The 21,554-nt window shown below is 42.9% G+C and overlaps 2 protein-coding genes across 5 annotated transcripts; one reads left to right on the forward strand and one right to left on the reverse strand.

Annotated features, from left to right (window-relative positions):
• The first annotated feature begins 248 nt into the window (after positions 1-248).
• On the forward strand, positions 249-4,555 carry wdr74 (WD repeat domain 74). The gene is made up of 10 exons (XM_012837240.3): positions 249-416; positions 631-737; positions 876-1,000; positions 1,308-1,371; positions 1,584-1,727; positions 1,835-1,936; positions 2,405-2,561; positions 3,258-3,400; positions 3,726-3,779; positions 4,012-4,555. The coding sequence occupies exons 1-10, from the start codon at positions 356-358 to the stop codon at positions 4,195-4,197; spliced, it is 1,143 nt and encodes a 380-aa protein (XP_012692694.1). The 5' UTR covers positions 249-355; the 3' UTR covers positions 4,198-4,555.
• Positions 3,790-20,749, reverse strand: pou3f3a (POU class 3 homeobox 3a). 4 transcript variants are annotated; one of them, XM_031584128.2, is made up of 4 exons: positions 18,839-20,749; positions 18,446-18,535; positions 11,109-11,203; positions 3,790-3,885 (listed from the first exon to the last, which is right to left on the reverse strand). In XM_031584128.2, exons 1-4 carry the CDS (start codon positions 20,045-20,047, stop codon positions 3,852-3,854), a joined length of 1,428 nt encoding a protein of 475 aa, XP_031439988.1. In that variant the 5' UTR covers positions 20,048-20,749; the 3' UTR covers positions 3,790-3,851. The 4 variants fall into 4 exon arrangements, with proteins under 4 accessions (XP_031439988.1, XP_012692693.2, XP_031439997.1 ...); XM_012837239.3 differs by having other exon boundaries at positions 18,830-20,749; XM_031584137.2 differs by lacking the exon at positions 11,109-11,203 and having other exon boundaries at positions 3,808-3,885; positions 18,790-20,749.
• Positions 20,750-21,554: the final 805 nt, after the last annotated feature.

The following is a 21,554-nucleotide window of genomic DNA, read 5'->3' on the forward strand; positions in this document are numbered from 1 at the left end:
GCATGTGTTGCAAACACACAAAGTTGTACATGGTCTTAAAAATATGCGCGTTGCATGACCTTGGTATGGAGGCAGCATCCATTTCGCTCCTTCATATTAAGGCGTACACATGGGCTAATTAATACTTTCTGTCTCGAGTAGCCTACAAAAGCAGCATCACGGGACAACGTCCACTGCTTTCCATGGTCCTGATTCCATAGTATATACACCAAGCCAAAAGAGGGCGGTAATGTTCCCTTTTATTGGCCTATGCTTCTCCTGAAATATCCACGAAGAAGTAATGTACCGTGTACCGTAGTTTGTTTTGTGCGTGTTAGGTACTTGTCATCCTCTAGACTAAGAAACGGGAGTTAAAATGGTTTCTAATAGCCTGGATTGTTCGATATGGGTCGGCTCCGAAACTGGAATACTGAAAGGTACCATCATGCGATGCATATTTAAGATTCATAGGGTGCTTGTGGGAACACGTGGGTTGTCAACGAGAGAGAAAGCTAGTGCTAGCCAGCTAACCAGTGTTAACTTTGCACGTTAGCTTGCAAGTAGTTGTGTTAGGCTTTGTGTGACTGTACTCTAAAGTCTTAAAATGCACGTTCTTGAATATTTATGTTTGACATGTGTTTTGGTTTAAAGGGATAAGTTTAAAAAAGAAGCAAGCTTTCAACTTCTGTGAGATGAGTTGTCTGAGTCGAGACCAGGAAGTTTGTGCTCTGGGATGGGGAGATCCACAGGAGTCAGAGGTGAGGAGCGATGGAAGCTTGACCATTGACTATAATATTGACCATTGACGTTTCACCATTTTAGTAGCATGTAATGCTTTGCCTTGTTAGTGGCCAATCTGTTTTGTCTGCTGTGTTATGCCTATTGTTTTCCTCCAGGTACTAGTAGGCTGTGCCAATGGTGTGGTGAAAACGTTCAGCACAGAAAAGGGCATTTTCACAGAGACTAGGGAATGTGGGGACCACACACAGGGCAAGTTCACTGGCCTGGCTGTTACTGACAGGTTAGTCATGAATTGTGTGTGTATGTACAATTTCAATTCTAAGCGATTCCTCTCCATGCTATGTGACATTCCGTTCACATTTGTCAACAGTAAGGCAATGGACAGTGATGTTCACCGTAGATATTATTTCATACCATAAATTCACTCAAGATTTTTCATGCAATCTGTGCTAACATCCATTGTCCTATGACATCACGTCACTATGTGTTTAAAAGTCTCAGTCAGTGCATGAGTTTTTGAAACAAATTGGATATGCTTGTTTTGGTCTCTTCAACTCATGACAATTTTCTGCTGCTGTTTTTCTCAGTGCTCTGGTCACCTGTGTGGAGTCAGGACTATTAAAGGTCTGGAAGGAGGGTAGCACTGACACGGTAAGTGCGTTGCGCACTCACTCAACATGGGTAGTCTTACGATTTGTGACTCAGAATGCACTTGATCATCTGCTTTGTGCTCATTATATCAACATCCAGAATAGAGAATCTGAAATTGATTGGATTTGAATGAATCTGGTGTAATTTTTTTAATGTTTTTGCCTCCCCCCACCCCCCTCATGCCCTGAATACTTATGTTGGTCTGGGGCTAGGTTGAGATGAATGCGGGAGGTGGCGTGTGTCGAATGCGACAGAACAAATCACAGCGCAGTCGAGTGGCCACGGGAGGGAAGGAAAATCCACTGAAAGTATGGGACCTTGAGAGACCAGACAAGCCCATTTTTATAGCCAAAAACGTAAGTGTACTCAATTACACGATTTTGAGCAGTTATGATAGGTCAGGTCTTCGTTCCTATTGGGTGCATTTTTGTCATGATATTTTGTGTGTTGAATTGTCTGGCAGGTGGCACAAGATTGGTTGGACTTGAGAGTACCAATTTGGGTCAGAGACATAGCCTTCATCCCAGACTCAGACAAGATCGTTACATGCACAGGGCATCACCAGGTATGTTATTCTTTGCTTGGACAAACTCATTTGGTCTCAATCCATGTAAAACACAGCATCTTTAGACAGATGTCTCCTGTGGAACTGTGTAATAAAGAATGCATCAAGTTTATACCATACTTGATGAAGTGTGTGGGTCAGGTGTGACTCCTGCGTCCAGGATTGCCTGTAGTTGTGCCAGTGCCTTTCCCTGTGCTGACCCATCACCTCAAGGTCCTCTGTTACTAGGAGTCTGTACACAAATCTAGTTTTGTAATTGAGGATGGTGTGTATGTGTATGTAAGTCTGTATGAATATGTATGTGTATGTATATATATAAATGTGTGTGTGTGTGTGTGTATATGTGTGTGTGTGTGTGTGTGTGTGTGTATATATATATATATATGTATGTATGTATGTATGTACTGTATATATATGTATGTATGTATATATGAATCATCCAGGCTCTCTCTGCTCCTTGGTTGGTAGGTGCGGGTGTATGACCCATCTTCCCCTCAGAGGCGGCCGGTCCTGGAGGCGAAGTTTGGGGAGTATCCGCTGACTGCTCTCGCTCTGCCGGCCAGCGGGGGATCAGTGGTGGTGGGGAACACACAGGGACAGCTGGCCATCTTGGACCTGCGAAAAGGTTAATTTCGGGCATGGGTTTGCTGTTGTCCTGGTGGTGGCTTTTTTTTTTTCTGCGGATGTAAACCCATTTCCTTTTGTGCGCTCTGTTAGCATATTTTAGTAATTAGAGGATCTACGTGTCTCCTGTCAAACTTCACTTGACTTCCTTGGGGAACTAAGTGTTAGGCCTAATACAACATCTTCCCTTTCAATCCCTTGATCTTGGTGTTGAGACAAGGCTGTGTTCACTGAGAGCTTGTATGGTTGCGGATTCAGAGGGGCGAACAGGTATGGGATATTCAGGCGTTATGTAACCACACAGATATAAACTGATGTACCTGCTGCCACCACAGTAACAGATCCACCCGGGGGATTCAAAGTAAACCGTGTCTGCTCACCTGTTTGTGTTATCTCAGGACCACACTGCTAACCTGGACTCATCTCCCTCTCTGTTTCTTTCTCTTCCTTCTCCTTCATTCTCACTTCACTCAGTCAATCTTGTTGTGTGAATGTGAGGTTCTCAGCAAGTTGGCAAGTTAAGAGTTTTTGTGCATCATCTTTGCCATCCCTTTTAAGATGTTCACAGTTAAAAATTACGCAGAACTTTGAGGCACCAGAGCGCAAATCGTTCATGCGCTTATTTTACCTAGGTGTGTGTGTGTGTGTGTGTGTGTTTGGGAGTGCTTTGACATTGTGTCTTGTCTCTTTGCTCTAGGCCTGGTGCGTGGGTGTCTGAAGAATTTGGCAGGGGGCGTTCGGGGGCTGGAGTGTCACCCAACACTCCCCCTAGTGGCCTCCTGTGGTCTGGACCGCTTCCTGAGAGTACACAACCTCGAGGACCACAAACTACAGCACAAGGTCTGGATAAACACACATAGACAAACTCACGCTCACACATAGTAATATATATTTTTGTAATATATGAAAAAAAAGAAATACTTAATTACATTTCCTGTATGCATATTACCATCCATCCTTGTAAGCATTTCATGGACAGGACTTACGCAGAGCTCTTATAAAGGAATGCTCTGCATAGCCCCACCCACAGACACATGATAATGATTTAATCTAACAACAAGTGCAATCCATCAGTTTTGTCAAGATTGCCTCCTTTTGCTGTCTGGTCTCTGTGACATCACAATCAGCCTCCTTCTTGTTCTTCTTCTTCTCTCCTCCCCGGTAGGTGTACTTGAAGTCAAGACTCAACTGTGTGCTGCTCTCCAGTAGTTGTTTGGAGGTAGGTAGCCAGCTGGTGTGTGGCAGACGTGACGGATACTTTTATGTAGACAGTTTTGTGTTGAGGGTTGACTCAATCTCTCAAGGGAATCATATGTTGATGGCATCTGTAGAGAGATGGTATGAAGAGGGGGGGGGGAAAGGAAAACAAGATTTTGAAGGGTTTGTCATTCACTTTTGTAAAATTAGAGATTGCAATAATGAATTTGTTTTTGTTTTTCTTTGCTCCTCAGCTTAGTGGAGAAGACCTGTCTGGGGACGTGGAGGAGGTCAAACAGGAGGGAGATGCCGAAGAGGATGAGGTGTGGGACGCCATGGAAACGGTGACGGATAAAACGAAAAAACGCGCTAATGAAGAGCCAGAAGCAGTTGTCACAGAGGCAGAGTCGAAGAAGAAAAGAAAAATGGCAAAGAAATGACTGAAAATGGACGGGAAAGACAGAACTATACATGATGAAGAGAAACCAAACCATGCATAGATTTTTCACGTATTTTGAAACTGATGGCTAGCATCTCCAGATTCTTTACTATACCTAACCCTTCATGTTATTAAATATGAGTGGAATGGAATCTTTGTTGTGACTTGGTCATTCAAGTGGTATAACTCCACTCTGCTCTGCTTGTTTTCCTCTGTAGGAATCAGGCAGGTATCATACTGTAGTCATACTGAAATGATGAGCAGGATTTAAAAGACTGCAATTCTCTGCTGTCATCTATTTACATGAACTGTACTATGACATATGTACGTGTAAATATACTCTGTATTACCTTTTAAAATATGGTCCGTGCCTTAATTTCATGACTCAGCCAAATTTGTGTGAGTTGAAGAGACCAAAACAAACATCCAATTTGTGTCCATCACGGACTGTCACGGTCATGACACTTGCCCATGGGGATAGAGGGCGTGGTGTTAAACATGTCCACTGTCTCTGACTGCTAAGGCTGTGTGCTTGTGAAACACTTTATAGCTATCTAATGAAATCTCATTCAATATAGAGAAGTAAACAGACCCGGAATGAAGAGGGTTGTGGATTCCTAGACAGGAAATATATTTAGGATTGGAGTTCATCCGTCTATCTGTCTTTGTTCATTGACGTGTGTTTGTAGCTGTATGTTGCTTAATAGCAGATTACTCTTGTATTTATGTGTTTAAAAGAAGTACATGAAACCATAAATCTCAGATATGGCAGGGTAGTTGTGTACTGTCAAGAGTTCACATTCAGCAGTAAAAGAAGTCATGCCTAGCCACCTATCAGAAATCTTTGCCTGCTTTTATATGGTCACCTTTGTTGTAAGGAAGTTGCTACTACTAAAGCAGAATCATTGGCTATGTGAAAAAGCAGAATATCCATTGCTGACTGGCCTTCAGTTCCAAAGCTCGAAACAACCCTGCACTTGGAGAGAAGGACACCTAGTGACCTGTCTCCCGTCTGTCCCCATGCTTATTTATTACAGGAGTTGGGCCCATCCTTGTCCCTCTCGTCCTCCCTCTCCCCCTCCCCCTCTGTGATAAAAGGTGAAGTCTGAGCAGATCTTAGGGTGTATATCTATTTAAATGAGCAGCAGGGATCCTTGAGGCTGTCCAAGAGATGGGGTGGGGGTGCAGCGGGAGAGAGGACAATGCTGACGCATTATTCAGACACACGCACTTACATGCACATTCACACACACACACACATATACACACGCTTACCATCTATCAACCCAACCCCCCATCCCCACACACGTACCTCCCTGCTCCATCATAGACGAAGCACAGGCTCCTGCCCAAGGTGAACCCATAACCCTGACGGGGTAAAAAAAAAAGGAAAGGGACAGATGAGAGCGAATGGAGTTGGCAGATGAGTAGATGTCGTATTTAAAATTGTAAATCAGGGCCAAAGATGTGGCACTGGGAGAGACATTAGGGAACCAGTTCCCTTAAAGGACAGTTCCTGAGGACAAAGGACAAATGCCTGGCAGACTCCTGTCCCTCTGAGACACTGACCTGCTGTGAGTGCTCATCACTGTTTGTGCCCCTCCGATTCATTTCTATGTTTATTCTGATGTCTTTTACGGTGAAATGGGACTTGATGGTGTTTTCACCCCGGGGAACAAAGCTCCTATAATGGGGCGCTTTAGTGCCAGGGGCTGGGGCCCGCTCTACACTCCCATCACTCTGTGCACACCAAGGGGCAAGCTCTCCCTTCTCTCATCTCATGGACCAAAGGTCACAATGAGCAATCATGGGCAGACTAACAATCTCACTTTCTCTGTCTCTCTTGTCTCACACACACACACACATACACACACACACACACACATATACACACACACACACATACACTGAGCAATGGCACACACACACACACACACACACACACACACACACACACACATAACCACAAACACACACACACACACACACTGAGCAATGGCACACACACAAACACACACACACACACACACACACATACACACACACACACACACACACACACACACACACTGAGCAATGACACACACACACACACACACACACACTGAGCAATGGCATACACACACACACACACACACACACACTGACCAATGGCACACACACAAACACTGAGCAATGGCACACACACAAACACACACACACACACACATACACACACACACACACACACACACACACACACACTGAGCAATGACACACACACACACACTCACACACACACTGAGCAATGGCACACACACACACACACACACACACACACTGAGCAATGGCATAATCATCTCAGCTCATCGATATTTATATAAAAAAAAAAGATTGCTATTCAAGACTTTGGTCAGTGTTTTTGTGAAGGGCCTGAACTGAGACCATAGTCCACAGTCAGCTTGCACAGCAGGTATTATAGAATGTCATCAGTTATTTTGGGGAGAACATAACTCTAGTTTACGGTTCTGTAGATTCTAACACAAGTGCAATCTTTCTGCAACTTGCCAAACTATGCAGTAGACAATTCCTAGGTTGTGTTACTAGCAATCAAACTGAACATGAAAGACCCAGAGTATAACTGAGTAACCACATGGGGGCAGTACAAATACTCGCAACGGCTCATTCTGAAATTGTAGTAGAAAATAGTAGAAAATGAACTTGCTTTGCAGAAGGACACTTTGTGGTATCACTCAAGTGGTATCACTCACCCGCTGTTTCAAAAGAGTTAATGTCTAGTGAAATGTCTCAAATTTTATTTGGTAATGGCATCTCAATATACAGCAATGGCCACGTGAATTAACTGGACACATATTGTGATCTTTTTTTATATATCAGTATACATTACAATGTGAGAGTCTGACTTATATCAAACTAACATATGTACATAATGCCTCCAGTGATGAATGCATTCTGTATATTTTGTATTCATTAATTATATTGGTAGTTGGCAAAATAAGCAATATAATGTCAAAACTTGGTATTACATTATCAATGTAAAATTATTTGACACAATTTAAGTCTTATGATAAGTCCTTATACTCCTACATAAACAGCTTGTACTTTAGCCATGAGTGTAAAAAAAATGAATTATTGGTAGAGACACATAAGTAATATTCAGACAATAGCCAAGGGCCTGGATATGTAAAACTTGTACTGAGCACACAGAGGCCTTCGTTCATAATTACAGTGGCTTACAAAGGTATTGAAGTCATCGCCATTTTTACAATTACAAAAGATACACATTTTTTCCCAGTCAGTATTATTATTGCAGACGTTTATGCTCTAGTATATTTCCAAACGCGATGTAAGTTATTTGTCAGCTAACACTAAAAATTAATAAATGAAAAGTTTGCATATAAGTATTAAAAACCCCTGTGCATTTCAGCTCCGGATACATTATTCCAAAATAATACAGAGGCACGATTTATTTGACCACAACTGATCATAATTAGGAACTGCCTATGAGTGGCTCAAGTAGAGATACCCCTCTGGATATAGAAATCTCTCCGTCTAAGAGTCATCAGCCAGGTTGTGAAATAGCAGAGGAAACAAAGACTAGAGACAATGTGTTTCAGATGCTTTAAGTGAGGAAAAGTGATTTGATGTCCAATTGAGCCAAGTAGAAATTTCATCACACCACCCAGATGTTTTGTAGAAAAGGCTGTCCCCCAATCCAAGCATCTGAGAAAGATATTCACTGAGGAGGGAGGCCACAACAGTCCAACCATCACCCCTGAAAAATCTACAGAGTTCTGTATCTGGAATCGGGGTGCATTGATGTACACAATCTTAAGAGCTCTCCATAAAACTAGACTCTACTGGGTGGCAAAAGAAGCCATTGTTTTAGAAGATCCACATTAAAGCATGAATGGATGTTGCTTAAGATATAGGAAAAGGTTTTTAAGATATAGGAAAAGGTTTGTATGGTCATATGAGACCAAGATAGAACTTTCTCGTCAATCCTTGAAGTGACGTGGCGCAAATCTAACATTGCCAACGTCTCAAGAAACACCATCTCAATAGTGAAATATGGCAGTGGTAACATCATGCTGTGGGGATAATTGTCATCTGCTGAAACTTTTAAGAATTGAATAAATGGTAATAACTGAATGGTAATAAATTCTACACAAACTCACAAGAAAACGTGTTGCAGTCTTTTGTGAAATACCTACAATGGCCCAAGAACTTCCTAAAGTTGAAAAATAGCAGTTATGATACTAAAAGTGGACTGACTTTTAGAAACATCATTAAGACTGTAAAAAGTATCTGTGGTAGATAGACGTTACCTCAGTTCAGGCAGTGGTAGTTGTACAGCCCTGTCTAGTTTAGTGACACCATCACTAAAAAACAGAGGAAACGTACTGACTATCAAAAACTTTTTTTTTTTCATAACGGTTTGAGAGAATCCTACTGTGGTACTACAGTCCAGGACCACCATCCCATCAACCTAGATAAACCATTTAAACTCTTGCAAGAGGGAAAAACAATGCGAATGATGTCCAAAGCTCTCACTTCAAAAGACTTAAGGTTGTTATTGCAAAATAAGGGTTCTCTATCAAGCATTCATGTATAGTGGTTGAATACAAGCAGAATATTTTAGTTTTTAATTTACTTATTTTTAGTAGATATAACTGATGTAGCCTTTAGAGATATACTACAACATAGGTGTTCATAATTAAAATACTGATCGGGAAAATATGTGTAAGTATCTTTTGAAAATCAGAAAATAGTGATGACTTTCAGGGGGGTTGAACACTTTTGCACACAAGGCCTAGCTGAAACCCTCCCACAACTGTACATGGACATTTCTACCTTCAGGAGAAAACAATATAAAATGACAAAAATGTATCATCTTTACATGAGAAAAATGACTAGTATCATGTCCATACTCAAAGACACATAGAGGCAAACGTTTATACACTATGCCTGCCTGCACAAGTTTACACAAACTACAGCATGGAAGGGGGGGGGACTAAAATACCTACAACGGCCCATTCATTTCCTAAAGTTGAAAGAGAGCAGTTATGACACTAATACTGGACTGACTTTCATAAACAGCATTAAGATTGTAAACAGTATCTATGGTAGATACGTAGACGTTACCTTAGTTCAGGCAGTAGAAGTTGTACAGCCCTGTCTAGTTTAGCGACTTCATCACTATCCTGTTTCTCTGTCTGTGTCCAGCTGCTGCTCACTCAACCCCAACTGTTCAGCCTAGAGGCCTCAGGAACGCCTAATGGACAGGTGCATGACTCTTCCGCTGCAAGGTGCCATTTTAGTGCCCACTTCCATGCCTGGGTGCCACCTCACAGCTGGCACCCTGAGTGTTTAGAGTCACTTTCGCTTAGGCACACCCTGCCTAACGACTCAATTCATTATCAGCGGTGGGCGGGTGAGAGTGTGCACTGAGCTAACGAGAAATCGAAACAAATCGGCAAGCCAGATCAATTAAAGGCGATGCTTTCCGCCCTGTAATTGCAGATGTGATTTGCGCAGATAAGAGAAGGGGGGAGAATAAAAAATGCTAGCCGTTCCCCTGGTGAGCGTTCCTGATTCACCATTAAACATCCATTTGAGAGCCACCTGCCTGCCGGGGCCTACCGGGGCCTGCCCGCGAGTGCCACTCCTGTCCTTACGTAAACAGGACTGAGTGCCGTAGCGACGCAGTGTCAACATCTGTTTCTTTACTCACAAATGGTTTTCACTTCATTTCAGCCCTGTGATGACATCTAAAGCGTCTCTGACAGAGCCTGCGATTGCGGGATGCCTATAGTCTGGCCTCACGGTAATAGCAAATGGCATATGGTAATATAATACATAATGCATGTTGGTGTTTTCAGATGGGTTTGTAATGTGAACGCTCTGGAGAGCTCTGGAGTTAGGAACTCTCTCTTTAGTAGGGGCTATGTGGAACTGGGATGACACTGCAGATCAACTATGCTAATGTTAGATATTTCCCTGTCAGTGATTAGATTAAGGCATGCTCTGATTCTACTGGCATGCTGTCAAATTGATTAAACACGGGAGAGCCCCTTGGGATCGAACACCTGTAAACTAAAAAATTCTTACTGGAGTTTTGAGATTAGATTAAGGATTTATAGTGTGGGGTATGAATTGAATTTATAGCATGTGTTATAGATAAAATATGGCATCCTTGGATAAGTATTTTGATCTTGTCTTTTGGGGAATCCAGGTATCTGGAAACGTGAAGAAGCAGAGTAATCCACAGCACACCTGTTCTCATGTGTGCAGTGCTGATGGATTTTGCCCAACCAGACTTGTAGTCTTGGAGATGATTATCAGCCACTCTGCCTGATGCTAGCCCCCAACCGAGTGCCTGAATGAGGAGAGAAATAGTCTTGACCCCTGCTCTTTTACGCTCAGCAGGGGGCCAAGAGGTGGACCATAGATCACACTCTACTTCAACAACAAACTATGCCCAAGAGACCGCAGTGCCATGGGCTTATGGGTAGCGATGTGTGCTCTTCCATGTGAGTTACAGGGCATGTTGTCATAGATGGATTTTTGGAGAGAAAAAAAATCTTCACACATCACTGCACCCTATGTGTCCATGGAGAGCTTCATGTTAGTTTCATAGGGTCAGTGTTTGCTCTTAAACTGAAGCCATCTCTCTGATCCCTAAAAAAGGGGTCACCAGGTAAGCCTTCTGGGAACTTTATATGCAACATAATAGAATAATAAAACAGTCTTTGAAGTCCTTATTTCCCCCCCCCAAAAACATATTATATGTTCCTCACACCCTATCAGTGATTCCCATTGTGCAGGTTTATGCAGAATATTCAGATGAAGGCTATCCATCATAAGGCTGTCAACATGCACATCCTTTTGAAAATTCATGTTTTCTTTCACCTTGTCTGGTTCCAGCTGGGTACTTCTTTGGCTTCCTCTCTAAAGCCCACATATCTGTCTAGCTGCTGTATTCCTGTGTGGTCCTGTAACAACATCTGTGAAAAGACCATAAGAATATTTAACATATCAATAGTTAGCCGAAAAGAGCCCAGCAGGAACAACAGAGGAAACGTACTGACTGTCAAAAACCTTTTTTTTGTGCTTGCCTAAACATTCCTACAGGCCCATAACGATGGCCGCAGCGCTCACACGTTTTCCGATGTGAAGAAGTCTCTTCGCACTTTTTCTCCCATCTCACTAGCTGAGCCCATGGGGCATGCTAGAGAGCAGCCAGTCAGGCCCTTTGGTGTCTGGAGGAAGGAAACCATTACAGACTTCCCCCTGCTCAGTGCGAAGAGGAGAGGGGGGGGGGGGGGGGGGGGGCACCATGCGGCGAGAGGCTGGGTCTCTCTGGCAAAGGAAGATATCCCAGACTTCTGAGTTGACAGGGGAAACCTGAAACCTGGGAAATTAAGCAAGAAAGAGAAACTTCCTCGCTGCCTATTCCCGGCGGGGCGGAACGCCTGGAACGCCTGAATTTCAGTGCAAATCAGCACAGCACAAGAAACACACATGTGCACAGCGCCGGACCATATGGATAACTACATGAGAGGGATTACTGTATGAACACAACCCAAAAAAATGCAAAGCATATATTGTTGAATGTAATCTGCTTTAGGTTAATCCCATGATAACTGTGTATGTGTGCTTGTGCATGTGTCTGTGTGTTTGTCTCTGTGACTACAGAAATTGCAAATGCAAGTATGTGTTACAGTCTTAACAACCATGCTTTGATATGCACACTTAGAAGGCGTGCTCCTGAAGCTTTGGTATGCATACTCATGCACGCTGCTGTGAACCTGCAGCCGATAAGAGTAAAGCATCCGAGACAAAAACCCAACTAGCGTGTCTGCACCATGTGTGCCACTATCCTATCCTAACTCCTGACGACGCACAGCCTACAGAACATGGAAGACTGGTTTCAACACCCCAGTTGGCTGGAGGGGAGGTGCCAGAGGGCCAGACTGTGAGGGCAAGGGCTGAGAATAGTTCAGACGTTCACACATTCAGACGAGACCTCAAATCTACAAAAGTCGCAGAATGTTAATCAGTATTTGCTTTCTGTGGCGGGCTTAGCCAGCCTTTGCAATGTGGCAATAATTAACACCGACTGGAAAGGATGGCAATGACCTGCAGCCTGACTATAAATTTGCCATATGGTGTGTGTGCGTGTGTGGAGTGTGTATGTGTGTCTGAGTGTGTGCAACTGCATTCGTGTTTGTGTGTGAGTGTGTACGTATGCGTGTATATGTGCTACTTCTGTCTGAGTGAGGACAACAAAGAAAAGTGTAAGAGTGTCGTTAAAAGGATGTGTGATGGTGGAACTGGTCATGTAAATGTGGTTGTGCGCTGGTTGGTGTGCATGAGTGTGAGTGTGCATGTGTGTGTGTGCACGCCTGTAATTGCTTGTGAGTATCATGTGCATACAACCGTGAATGTGAGTGTGTGGAATGTGAGTGTGTGTGTGTGTGTGTGTGTGTATGCCTGTGGTTGCGTGTGAGTATCATGTGCATAAGTGCATGCATCTAAGTATGTGTGTGTGTGTGAGTATCATGTGCATACGACCATGCATGTGAGTGTGTGCATGTGTGTGTGCATGTGTGTGTGTGTGTGTGTGTGTGTGTGTGTGTGTGTGTGTGTGTGTGTGTGTGTGTGTGTGTGTGTACGTGTCTGTGTTACTCCCCTCTCATGTTGCAGCCTTTATCATCATGCTTTGATACACAGGCCCTAATGACTGAAACTGAATAGTGGGATTAGCACACGATGCATAATAACCGTCTAGTGTTCAGCACTTCTGAGCAAGGTTTGGGGAACAATTACCAGCAATTAAAGCACTGCCAGTTATTCAAAGAGATAATTATGTCCTCTGTGTATTGCACCAATTAACTACTTTTATTTCTCAAAAACTCAGCCCAGTAGTAAGTGACACATTTCTGAAAGCTATGGATGGATAAGTGCATCTGATCGCAATTATGCGTCGGGTAATTATTGCTAGAGCGTGTTGTGTGCTGTAATCTGTGCAAGGTTTTTCACCGAACTATTTCACTTTTCACAGGCAAAACCTGAAACCTGGGCTTGCAGACTCTGAAATGAAGGGCAAAGGCCATGTTGCGATGGGTTGGAGAAAAAAGCCCTTTTATCTCCTAATTCCCACTTTATCGCTTATCTCTACATCAGTGAGCTGCTAGTGGGATGGCATTTCAGTGGAGAGGGCCTTACACTTTTTGTCCTCCCTATCAGAAGGGGATTGAAGTTCTGCTGGCTGATCGGAATCAGGCGCTCCGCATGAATGATGATTGTGTTTCTGATGACCCCCAACATGAGAATAAAATCACCTGCGCCGTCATGTGACACGCGCATAAGCAGATGAAGGTGTGTGTTACATGCTTTGTGTGTGTGCATGCGTGTGTGTCTGTGTGTCTGTGTGTGCATGTGTGTGTGCATGTGCGTGTGCGTGTGCGTGTGCGTGTGCGTGTGTGTGTGTGTCTGAGCATGAGCCTGCCACCTTGTGTACATCTGCACACATGTGTGTTAAGCACTATGATGTTCAGCCTTTATAGCATGTGATAGTTCTCACTCATTCAGAGATAATATGACGTTTCTGAGTTGTGTTATTTTTCATGGAATCTGAAGGTATGGTAATAACGGATGACTACAGGACAGCTAAAACAGCACTGCTTACAACAGTAAATCCACCCCTTCTTCACACCGGTGGCTTGCTCTGTTAAATGGCTGACTAGAGCACTTGTGCCGGTAATCCATTAACAGTCCAGGGGCCAGTTTGTCACTGCTTAAGAGCTTCCAGAGGAGCACTGGAATGGCAGTGCAAGCTTTAACCTCCTACTGCTTCTGACATATCTCCCTCACTGTCACCTATTGTGTGTGTGCTGTTCTAACAGGTTTATGTGTTACTTCACCCTCTGGGTGTTCTGCTTTCTTCTCTGTTCTTGCTGCGCTTCTCAAAGTGACGGTTGGTTGAATCAACATCCTTGTGATCTTCTCAACAACAACCTGACTGTTGCTGTGTGTGTCTCCCAGTATCTCAGTAGCTTACAAATATCTATGTGGCTTGAACACATATGAGAATTTTTGGATAAATGTAGAAGGTGTTCAACTCTGCATTCTTGTATGTCTGCTTGATCATGTTTTTTTTTTTTTTTTTTTAAATGTGTCTGTGTTCTATAGTTCCATATTTTGTTTGTGCATACATATTATTGATTGTGTATGTATGCATATATGTTGTTGTCTGAATGTGTTCGTGTATGTGCCTGCGTGTACACGAAAATGCATGCATATGCCTGCACCTGTGTGTGTGTGTATGTATGTGTCTGCATGTGTGTGGGTGTATGCATGTGTCTGCATGTGTGTGTCTCTGTGCACACATTTGTTTATAGAGGGACCTGTTGGGCTCCAGCGCTGCCCTGGCCCCTGGCCCCTCCGGCCCCCTGCTCTTCAGCCGTCCTCCCAGGGCTGCTGGCCCTGACATGTCCTCACCTTGTCAGGCGCTGTGGAGGTGAGGAACCTGCTGGGCAGCTGGTCTGTGCTGGCCGTAAGCCACGGTGGGCCAGCAGGCCTCTGGGAGAGGAGCCTGCCTGGCATCTCCCTTAATCCCTCATTATATTATTATTATTATTATTATTATTATTATTATTATTACTATTATTACTGTTATTACTGTTTGACCATTTGAAAAAACAAGGAATAATGGTATCTGTTGTATAAAGATTTAAATATCATCAAGAAAACTCTAGAATAAGATCAGATGCTACCAATCAGATTAGATAACACCTGACTGCAATAACAGTTCAAGTTCAAGGTCCTTATATCAGTGCAAAAAAAAAAACCTCACCGAGCCATGCTGTCATATAGACCTTGGCTAGTTAGTTACAGATGAAGGCCATGAATAAACCTCTCGTATACAAATCCACTCTCTATATATGCTATTTTTCATCAAACTTTGAAAGTTTAAAAGGACTGATCTGCTCACCAACAAAAAACCCTCTGCATGTTTAACAAGAGATGGCGCTAAAGAGACATGTGACAAAGTCCCGTAAATAACATCTGCTTTCTGTAAAGTGATTTAAGCTACAGGATCTGTTAAGAGCATGATATCCGTGAAATATTCACTTTCTGTCTAATTATGTATATGTCGAAGTATATATGTCTATTCTTCCTTAGGCCTTTCAAGTTTGCAGTGTACTGAAAATGTCTATGGATATGATGCTTGCCAACTTATTACATTTCCAATATCAAGTAAGCCTACGGTTTTGTGCTTGATTTGGTCACGCATGGTTTGATGTCCTTGATTTTTAAATTATATTATATAAAAATGTCAGTAATGAAATTAATTACCCACAATGCAAGCAAAGGGCACAAAAGCAACGATTCCGCGCGCGCGTGTGAGTGTGTGTGTGTGTTTGCCCTTTCTGCCAAAAGATCTCTGTTTGGTCCTCATCATTTCTTTTTTTCTATGCATTTTCCCTTAAATGAGTCTTAAAACGAGAAGCTTAATTTGATTCTCTGCCCGTATAGCCACAAATTGCTGTAGTGTTGTAAATTGATATGAACAGTAATGACATCGATACATCCATCGTTTGCTTAGGTTGAGAGGCATATTGTCATATTGTTCCAAAATTCATTTCAAATTCTCTTGCAAAAAAAACACTTTACAGAATAACACGCAGCTTTTGACCATTTAACTAATCAACTGAGAGAAAAGAACATTTTAAGTAGACTATCTCGCCAAGTCTCTTCCTTGTTTATTAGAACAAATAGCATAGGCTACCTTTTTTAATTCAATTTTCATACGGCGTAATCTGGGTACTACAGCAGGTTTGTGTTTGGTTGTGTGCTTTCCCTTCCTCGAGGTCACATTCTGCGCTTTTATTGATAAGGCCACGGGTAAAACAGCTGCATAGGCCTAATCTTTTAGCACAGGTTGAATTCAGTTGCCAAGCAACCAGTGTCTGGTAAATCATCCGCGAAATTTAAATCTGTAAGAGAGGGGACCGACGTTTGGCTGAATAGTCACCAAGACAATAGCTTCTGGGAAGAAAAAAGAAACTTTTTAATCCATGGCCCAAGAGCGTGAAACCTGGAAGGTTGTGGCAGCTCTACACCTCTGCGAGGACAACTAGCCTGAGAAAATCAAGGTCAGTGCAAAATAAAAATAGGCTAAAGATTTCATAGAATTTACTATAACAAAGCCTTGCACAACTTACAACAAGATTTACAATGTTGGCAATTTGGAGCAAGACAAACGATTTGCGCGATATATTTTTTTGGTCTGCACTGCAATCTGATGGTCGATCTCGGTCATCTTGCACTCGTTCAGCTACGTGGCCTGCATACGAATTTCCATGCATACAAATTCCCTTCTGCTCACAAGCATGCTCCCAATGGCCTTCATGTGACGTCACCTAGCTGAGTGAAGGTAGAACATTTGATTGCACATTGTTCAAATAGAATAGAACATCTATTTTATGTTTGGGAAGCGCGTATAAAATATAACCCTGTCGTGAACATAGGAAATAGTTACTTTCATTAAATAAACAGCCTACCTCTGTGTATGGTTCATACAAGTTCATATTCGGCGTTTAACTAAATATTAAAGTTTCCTAACATTTAGGCATGCAGCACAGGTACCCTGCATGACACTTCTGCATGGCCCAAACAAACAAGACCCCAGACAAGTGAACATAGATCAAAGTGTCTGCCAAAAAGGAATGCACAGAGAAAATCAGTGAAGAATACTATAAGCCAGACCGATCCATGAGATAGCATTAGCCTTTTTTAATGATGTAGGTTTATGGTTTATGCTACTGAGTAGTATCGACAAGTTGACCTCAATATTTCCGATCCTATGCAGTTTGTACTGTATTTGTAATGACAACGAAGCGAAGCATGTGATATGTTTGGGTTTACCGAGTCAAACATTAGTCACAAAATTCTCTTTATATTATTGATTCCGTATTATTTTGCATTACTATTATAAGTTACATGTTAGGTGAAGAACAACATATTCACCAGCTTTATTTTACCCTGATATGAAACCTTTCAGGCATGTCAACATTTGACTTAGCAGTTTCCTGTAGGCCACAAACTTTAATGCCAAGAAAGCGGAAAGTTGTTTTTGTTTTTCAACACGCCCTACCTGTGAGAAGGTCAAAGCAGCCTATTATGACATCTCAAAACAATGCAAACTTATTTCCGATATGAAAGCATGACCGCTTCAGGAACAGCCTTTGTAATGACGGCTCATCAAAAAGAGCTCAAATAGATGCCAGGCGTGCGTTCACAACATCCAGAAAACATACTCGAAGAATAATATTACGTAATTTCAGTACAAACCAATTTATTTTTTTCCTCAGTCATTTTGGACGGTATCACAACTAAAATTAAATTACATCCACAACAAAATAAACCTTCCTTTAACAGCGATCGATATCACCTTTGTCCTTTTATGCCATTTTGAAAATAATAATAATTATTATTATTATCATAACCAGAAGAAAGACAGTGGGCCTACAATTAAATGAACAGAAGTTAATTTCTATAAAAACAGGGGAGATGATACACATATATGCTAACGATAAATGTCAGGAAAACATTAATTACAGCTCGCAATATTTAAATTCGATTAAAATAGTCAAACCCTTTCAATTAAAATATAAAGCACATAACCCCAATCAACATGTGACCATGAGAATCAATATTGCTGGATTTACAATTACCAAAAAAGAAAGAAATAATAAAAAATACTGCAAGGAAAGGGCAGTAAAGTGGAAAAAGCCACAACCCTTCAGCTAAAGCTGGTGTATGGATCAACGGGAGAAGAAAAATTCTAGTAAGTGCAATTTCAAAATGAACAATTTCGCCATTTTCTCTTCTTCTGTTTTTCTAAATCCATTGACGTAAATTTGGTCCACAAAACACTACAAAATACAAAAGGGAGGCTATCTTTGGGGTCAGGTGAGGATGAAGAGTTATTTGGGGGGGGGGGGGGGGGGGGGGGGGTCGAGGCTATGTTCTCTTTTGTCAAAATGTTAAACGTCAGTCCTCGGTCAAACACTGAGGTGTCCAGAAATCCTTTGTGGTCAACACTGATTGATCCCATTCGCCTCCAAAACTTCCCAAATGACAACAATCCAACTTTGGACAACAAAGGGGAGCAGTCCGTGTTTGTTTTTCGCTTTTCGGGAGATGATTTGATTGTGTTGTCAATGCGCCAAAATTACCTGACGGAGAGAGTGTGTCGCTGTCACCCTCTGGTCGTCGCGTTCATCGTTCAAACTTGCATCTTTTAAGTAATCTATTAAAAAAGTCCCCTGAAAGACAGAGCACAGAGAGTCATGGGTGTTAGAGACATTTGATCCTGAAAACGTAGGGCGGCTTTTTAGACGGGATTGAGCTGGGGTACTTTGTTTCGTTTCTTTTGGAAAAAAATATCAAATGTCAGTATGGTTCTATTTGATATCACAGTAGCAAAAATATTGAATATAATATCTTGTACGATAATGGTCCAATTAGTATATTGTAACAAAAGTTTTTTTTTTTTTTTTTTATGTCTCACTGAACATACGTTTGCAGTCCATGGACGGAGGCGGTGTGTCTGCACTCACGTTGCCGACCTGAGAGTAAACGTCCTCCGGTGTTTGGGGCACTCCAGGAGGCGTCATCCTCTTCTCTTTCTGCCTCCGGTTGCAAAACCAGACCCTGACCACCTCTTTCTCCAGCTGTAGGTTGTCTGCCAGAGAGGTTATCTCCTGGGCGGCGGGTTTGGGGCACTTAAGAAAGTGACTTTCCAGGGCCCCTTTAACACTAACTTCAATAGATGTGCGCTTCTTCCGTTTCCTGCCCTGTGCTGCGATTTTGTCAATACTAGTAGGACTACCGGTTGTAGAGTCGGCCTCCTCAAGCCACTTGTTTAGCAGCGGCTTCAGCTTGCACATGTTTTTGAAACTCAGCTGCAACGCCTCAAACCGACATATTGTGGTCTGAGAGAAGACGTTCCCATAAAGAGTGCCAAGCGCTAAGCCGACATCAGCTTGCGTAAACCCCAATTTAATACGGCGTTGTTTGAACTGCTTGGCAAATTGTTCCAAATCATCAGAGGTCGGTGTGTCTTCGTCCGAGTGGGAGTCGTGGCTGCTCACCCCGCTGTGGTGCTGTTGGTGATGGTGGTGGGCGTGCTGGTGGTGGTGGTGATGGTGGTGGTTGCCATGTTCCATCTCTGGAGTGTCCCCTCGCACCAAACTTGGGTGGACCAAACTCCCCGGTGCGTTTAGCATGCCGTTGACAGTGAATCCCCCTGGCTGAGAATAAATAAGAGACTGCTGGGATGGCTGTTGTCCTCCGGTGATGGTTTGAATGTGAGCGGCACTACTGCCACCCCACGCCCCTTGGTGCGTCTGGTGAGCTCCCAGGTGAGATGGTCTGTGGTGCAACGCGCCGCTGCTATGCAAGTCCTCTCTGCTTGAATTGTTTTTGACATCTTGCTGCTGGGGACTGCCCGCCATTCCGACGGGGCTGGATGACCAGGGCGAAGCGGCCTCTGCAGCTGCCACGGCGGCTGCTGCTGCAGCCGCGGCGGCGTGAGGCAGCGATGTCACCCACTGGTGGGCATGACTGAGCATGTGTCCACCGTTACTAGACGCCATGGCACCCTGCATAAAGTCGCTCTGCACCATCTTCGGGTCCCCTCGGTATCCGCCAGACACTGAGGTAACTGCAATACTGCCCGGCTGCATACCACTGCCTAACGACTCTGAGTGAATAATCGAGCCTGACGACAAAATACTATTGCTGGCTAGATAGGGGTTGGAAGCCGCAGTGGCCATCCCCTTGACCACTTTAAATTGTTATTCCCCCTCCCTTACAGCCTATTGTCGTAACTTTTGTCTTCACAAGCAGCCAAGTTCAATTTCATGAATTATTCACACAAGTATGGGCGGTATCTCGCTCGGTTCCGAATCAAACTCAGAAAAGGAATGCTTTAACAAAATTATCCATGGGCAACGTCCTGTCACATGCAAGTTTCGAAACAAACAGTAAATAGTTGGAAAATGTTTAACACTTTAAATCCATAATAGCAAAAATTGGCGTGAGAGACGCTCATCACTTTAGCAACAGAATACAATTGGATGTTGTTCTAAAAAAATATAACATCTCATTCCATAAAGTCAGGCGTTCCGTAAACTTCTCAGCGGTTCAGGGATCTCAATTTCTCCTGGAAAGTACATCGCCCCATTCATGCTCAGTAAAGGAGGAGACATGTCAGAAGCGCATTGTTATTCCTTTGTAAAGTTGTGGTTGGGATGCTTCCGCTGTGGTTTTCTGGTGGAGCTGTCTCCTTGCGCCTCTTCCTCTCGTGCTTCAGTAAAGTCGCCTCAGAATTGGTTATCGACAGGTTCAATGCAACCCTTTATTTATGGGTACGTTGTTATTGCCCACTGTCGCTGCTTCTCCTTCCCTCTCTTTGCTGTTATAGTTAGAGCTGTCCCTCCCTCTCAGCTAGAAAGCACACGAATGTTTATCTTCGCTCGGGCGTGCGCACACCATCTACATCTTCCATCCAATTAGGATGCTGAGCCTAATGCAAGACAGCTGCTGATTGGCCAACTCCTCAACGACGGGCAGCTGCTTACAGCAAGGCACAGGAAAGCCTTGTTTCTTGCTCCACACAACAATTATAATTTATTTGGAATTACCAGTATGAGATGCAATTTTTTACATAAATAAAGAACGCTGAGCATTATTGTCAGGGGTGCAACTGCTTTGTTACACATTTTAAGTGACAAAATAAACCCTATATAATAATTTATTTGAAAAAAGAAAGATGTGAACACACTCAGCTACATATTATATCAATTAAGCACTTGAAAAAAATAATAATGAATGGACAGTATATAAAGAAACTGACAGTGAAACTGCAAAAAGACATCTCATGGTTTAATTACTTAAATTGTTAAGACAAACCACTGCTTATAGTAGTTCCTAGACCTTCGGTCGTCATAGAGTTAATGGTTGAAAAGATGTTTCCAAGCGGAACCACAAAGTAAAGGCAAACCCCACTGAACCGCGGAAAAAGAGAGTGGCAACCCAAACAAGAGCAAATTGAGCAGTCCATGGGGGATTTGGGGGAAACGCTGGAGCGTTCATTACTCTTAGTAACGCCAAACATTCCTTTTCTATTCCAGTCATTGAGCAACAACGGAGGTGTGAATTAAATAACTCAAAAGTTAGTAACTTATCCGCGGGTTTCAGTGAATGACAGTCATTACATAGTTGGTTCCCCGCAAACAAATACACTGGATTGGAATATAATCTCCCCACAAATATAGCACA

The sequence above is a fragment of the Clupea harengus genome, chromosome 2 (genome assembly GCF_900700415.2).
Source record: "Clupea harengus chromosome 2, Ch_v2.0.2, whole genome shotgun sequence".
Taxonomy (NCBI): domain Eukaryota; kingdom Metazoa; phylum Chordata; class Actinopteri; order Clupeiformes; family Clupeidae; genus Clupea; species Clupea harengus.